This window comes from Lactuca virosa, chromosome 5 (assembly GCF_052849685.1).
Source record: "Lactuca virosa cultivar CGN04683 chromosome 5, Lactuca_virosa_CGN04683_v6, whole genome shotgun sequence".
NCBI lineage: Eukaryota > Viridiplantae > Streptophyta > Magnoliopsida > Asterales > Asteraceae > Lactuca > Lactuca virosa.
Window position 1 is genome coordinate 274,825,113 of NC_136430.1, and position 4,941 is coordinate 274,830,053.

Below are 4,941 nucleotides of genomic sequence, written 5' to 3' on the forward strand. Positions count from 1 at the left end.
GCGAGGCCCGAAGGAGGGCGGGGGCCCAGTATGTGATTTATATATGTGTGCTATGTGGTATCTTGGGGAACTCACTAAGCTTTGTGCTTATGGTTTTTAGTTTATGTTTAGGGTGCTTCGGTTTTCAAATGGAATAACTCAAGATGATTATGGAGCACACACCACATGTTTCCGCATTCTGTGATTTACTCTGATTTGATGATGTTTTGATAAATATTGATTACCTTGGTTTTATGGAAATTTTATGTATTAACTATTTATTAATAAAAAAACAAAAATTTTATGTCATTATTTTTCGGACGTTAGAATATTAAAATATGTTCGATGTCTCAAAATTTCTATGTTTCGGTTATAGTTTTGGTCTTCTAAAAGAAGACTGATGTTCTCTATAACCTTTGGTTATGATACCATTTCTGTCACACCCCGCTAAAGCGGAAACACGAGGCATGACAACGATAACGGTTTCATAGCAAAAGTTAAAGATACATCACCATAATAAAAACATTTATAGTTTAAAATACATGTTTAAAACACATCAAAGACAAATCTCAAAATAAACATCATTGTTCAAAAGCCAAAAACACAATAACATTTTCCACTTGATGTAACATACTTATGATGATGAATCATTCGGCCACTTACAAATTATTTCTAGAAAAAGCATGTAAAACGAGCGTCAACTATAGAAATAGTTGGTGAGTTCACAAGTTTATGAAAATATGGTTTCATGAATTGATATTGCCATATTTATATCTCACGACGTGAGCAGGGTAATTACCAAAAACAATATATATATATATATATATATATATATATATATATATATATATATATATATATATATATATATATATATATCACGACGTGAGCAGGGTAATTACCAAAAACTATATGTATATATATATATATATATATATATATATATATATATTGTTGGCACTTACGAATTTGGGAGATCTTCTAGAGATTTGGAGGTTTTAGAGAGAGAATTCTAGAGAAAAAGAAGCCAGGGAATTCAAGTGTTAAGCATCCAAGGAAGAAGAATTGATTGGAGATCATAACTATAACTTAGAATGGTACATTCAATTATGTTCTTATTTATTGAATTTATGTGTTTGATTTCAACCATGAGTAGCTGAATCTAGCAGCTTCTGTTTAGCTAGATGAAGCTTCAACATCATGGATTGTTTTATTAATACTGGATTTTACTAGTTGGTTATGTGATTGTATTTTATTGTTAATACCTAGCATGCTAATATTTGATACTTAAATTGCTTGAATTCATGTTCTGTGTAGCTTAGTGACTATTAAATTGCATGAACTTGACACCTAGTGATTTAGTGACCATTAAATTGCTAGAGCTAGGATGGACAAAATCTTAGATATGTAATTGATGTAATTAAATTTAGTTGTGCTGGAGAACATAAATTATGACCATAATTGTGTTTGCTTAATAAATCTTACATAGCCCATTCATAATCAATAACTGATTTTGTGTTTGATTGTGTGTAACCATGCATAGTTTTACATGAATTAGTTAACATTAGTAAAGTTGGACTTATATTACTAATAATATAATAAATGGTAACCAACTCGAATTATCCATAATTAGTAGCTAACCATAGAGAAGAAGTGGATTCAAACTAAACATAAGTGTTTTTAGTAATTGATTGAATGTGATAGTTAAGTGATTAAGTTTCTCTGAACTTGCAAAATCCGATAGAAACCCAATTAACTTTTGCTTTTTTAGATTACTTTTTAGTAGTTAAATTAGTTAATTAAATCCATTCTTTGTGTTCGATACCCGACTATTTGTGCTATATTATTTTCGAAAAGGTACATTGCGTTTAGTTGAAAAGCTACTTAGATAGGAGGTAAACTTAGGTGTAGTAATATTTCGACCATCAAGATTTTAGCGTCGTTACCTGGGAACGACTATTTAGTTTAAAATTTATGTGCTTTAGGTTAATCAATCCTTTTTGTGGGGTAAACCCTCAAAAAGTTAATTTTGAGCATTAGTTTTTTTCAGAACTAGACTCATGACGTGAGCCTTAAGCTCATGACGTGAGCTCGGCTGTTTTACATTTGTTTTCATTTTTTCCTTTCTATTTGGATTTTCTACGACAACACAAGGTGGTATTCCCTAACACGTCATGGTGGGCATTCAGTAGGACTTTTTATGTAGTTTTTGTTCAATTTTACGTTTTTTTTGTTGCAGTAGCGTATGATCTGTGGATCCAACACACGTTTGATACCACCGCTTGAAGATCCTGAGTCAGCCATTCGTAAAAAGACGGATAAGAATGTAGGAGAAACCCAAACACCAAAGAAGTCATCTTTCAAAGATCTTAAATCAGTTTTCGGAAAGAAGAAAGGGAAGAACGTGGGTGAATCGAGCAATTCCTCAAAGAACGAAAGAAAGTTTAAGAGCTTTGAGCAAAATCCTAATCTTCACGAATCCGAATACGAGTCCGAACCCAAATTAGAAAAAGAAGAGAGCGAACCAGAAAACGAGCCAAAAGACGAGATGGTGAATATTGCAACATCTCCATGGAGGCATACAAGAAAAGAATTCGAGAGGACATCTGTCCCGGTCTAGTGCAACCTGCAATCCCCGCTACCGCAACATTCAAGCTAAAGGGCATATTCTTTTGGTGCTTAAGGAAGTTCCATTTTCTGGGAAAGATCATGAGGATGCTTACAAGCACCTTGATGAATTCAATGCCATAGCTGATTACTTCAACATCCCAAATGTTCCAAGATGGACGGTGCTTTTGAGAATGCTTCATGTTACCTTTAAAGGAGCTGCTAGGGATTGGCTAAAGGCACTTCCACCCGGTACAATTACTACTTGGGCGCAAATGCGTGAACAATTCCTAGAACATTTTTGCCCACCTTCTAAAGTTACTAAACTCAAGAGAGCCATAGAAAACTTCGAGCAACAACAGGGTGAGTCACTCTACGAGGCATGGGAACAATACAAGGCATTATAATAAATTGTCCCCAAAATGATTTGAATGAGCAATAAGAAGTATCACTCTTCTATGATGGGGTAAACGTGATGACAAGGCAACTGCTTGATTCTCAAGGACCTTTAACAAAGAAAAATCCCAGTGAGATTAAGGAATTAATTGAAGAGTTTTCTAAGCATTCACGTTAATACCACAATCTTAGACATGATGGAGCGAAAGGCATTGGGAGTGGCACTTCTGAATATATGTCAGCTTTTTTAGCTATGCTAAACACTATGGACCGAAGAATGACTAAGATGGACCAATCCATACATGCTATTTGTGTGGGTTGTGAAAGATGCAACGGTCCACATTTGACTAAACATTGACATTTGGACGAGAACAGGAATAAGAAGGATCAAGTATGATACTCAAGTGGAGAAAAATACGATGAAGATTGGAGGAAGCAAAAGAAAGTGTGGTTGCCATATGATAAATATAAAAATAAAAAAGGAGAAAAATTTAGGCAAATTGGCTGAGGTTTTTATCAAAAAGAGCAACCTCCACCTAAAAAGAAGGTCGATTTAGAGTCCATGCCAACTAGAGTCATGGAGGCTTCGTAAAAACGACATGATGAGACCGATGCGATGATAAGAGACCAACAAATTCTCATGAGGGACCAGGAAGCTTTGCTAAGGAATCATCAAGCATCAATCCAAAACATAGAAGCTCAACTTGGACAATTAACTGCGTTGGTTAATGAAAGACTCTCCAAAAATTCCTGACAAAAAGCCTCAACCGCAAGTCATGGTGATCGAAACTGAAGAAGATACTATATCTGAGTTCCTAGAAGCCCTAGAAGTAGAGCAACATCAGCCCCGACCGCAGCCTAAGAAGTCGAAGATTGAAGAAAAAATTTATGCTGAATCTACGATCTCACGACGTGAGCATACCAGTCTCACGACGTGGTGGTGGGTCTAATCAGAAAATTTTTGCGGATGTTGAAACTTATCATCCTCCGCTACCATTTCCTTCTAGAGAAAAAATTCACCAATTGGAGCAGGAACATTTAAAATTTGTGGAGCAAGTGAATGATATTCCTATACACTCCTTTTATTAAATCGTTGTCCCAAGTTCCTGAATATGCTAAATTTTTGCAAGACTTACTCGATACTCGCCAACAGTTAGAAAAGAATTCCAAGGTGACCCTTAGTGAGCAGAGTTCTAAAGTGGTATAGGGTGAATTAACAAAGAAAATGGGAGATCATGGACGCCTCACTCTCCCGTGTGAATTTGGAAATAACATGAAGACTTACGCTTTAGCCGATTCTAGAGCAAGCATAAATTTAATTCCTTACTCGTTCTATCAAAAGCTAAATCTTCCAGATTTAAAGGCTTCTAGAATGACGATTCACGTGCTTAATCGTTCAGTGACTCATCCTTGAGGCATAGTTGAGGATATATTGGTCAAAATTGGGAAATTTGTTTTTCCAAATGATTTTCTTGTTTTGGATATGAAAGAAGATACCAATGTCCCAATAATTATTGGTCACCCTTTACTTAATACTGCTCGAGCCTTGGTTGACATTCGTGAGTCTAAACTTACATTGACAGTTGGAGATGAAGAAGTTACCTTTGGAGTGGAAGATGGTTTTCAGAATAATTATGCTCAAGGTGAAGTATTCAATATAAATGAAGAAAATGAGCTTGAATAATTGGAAAAATTAATGGAAGAGGAAATTCAGTCAATTCAACAAGTCAAACGTACAAAGCCAAGAGCATCCTTTCCAACATTTTCTGAAGTTTTTGCTTACAAAACTCTAACAGGTACGGTGAGTAAGGAGAGTGAAGAAGATTTAGTGTCTAGTGATGAAGAAGAGGTTACTTCATAATTAAAACAACTAACTTTGGAAAAGAAGGTTGAACCTATGGAACTAAAGAGTGAGGAAAAAGTGAAACTTAAACCTGTGGAGAATAAAGGGGTGAAAAG

At 35.2% G+C, this 4,941-nt stretch overlaps 1 protein-coding gene across 1 annotated transcript; it reads left to right on the forward strand.

The window, feature by feature from the left end:
• The first annotated feature begins 4,207 nt into the window (after positions 1–4,207).
• On the forward strand, positions 4,208–4,666 carry LOC145112774 (uncharacterized). The gene is made up of 2 exons (XM_079048903.1): positions 4,208–4,376; positions 4,473–4,666. The coding sequence occupies exons 1-2, from the start codon at positions 4,208–4,210 to the stop codon at positions 4,664–4,666; spliced, it is 363 nt and encodes a 120-aa protein (XP_078905029.1).
• Positions 4,667–4,941: the final 275 nt, after the last annotated feature.

What these genes read in the sequence shown, in the direction of transcription:
- LOC145112774 (XM_079048903.1), top strand. Translation starts at nt 4,208, where the DNA reads ATGGGAGATCATGGACGCCTCACTCTCCCGTGTGAATTTGGAAATAAC. An exon ending in GACGATTCACGTGCTTAATC is followed by an intron (nt 4,377 to 4,472) that starts GTTCAGTGACTC and finishes TGGATATGAAAG; the next exon opens with AAGATACCAATGTCCCAATA.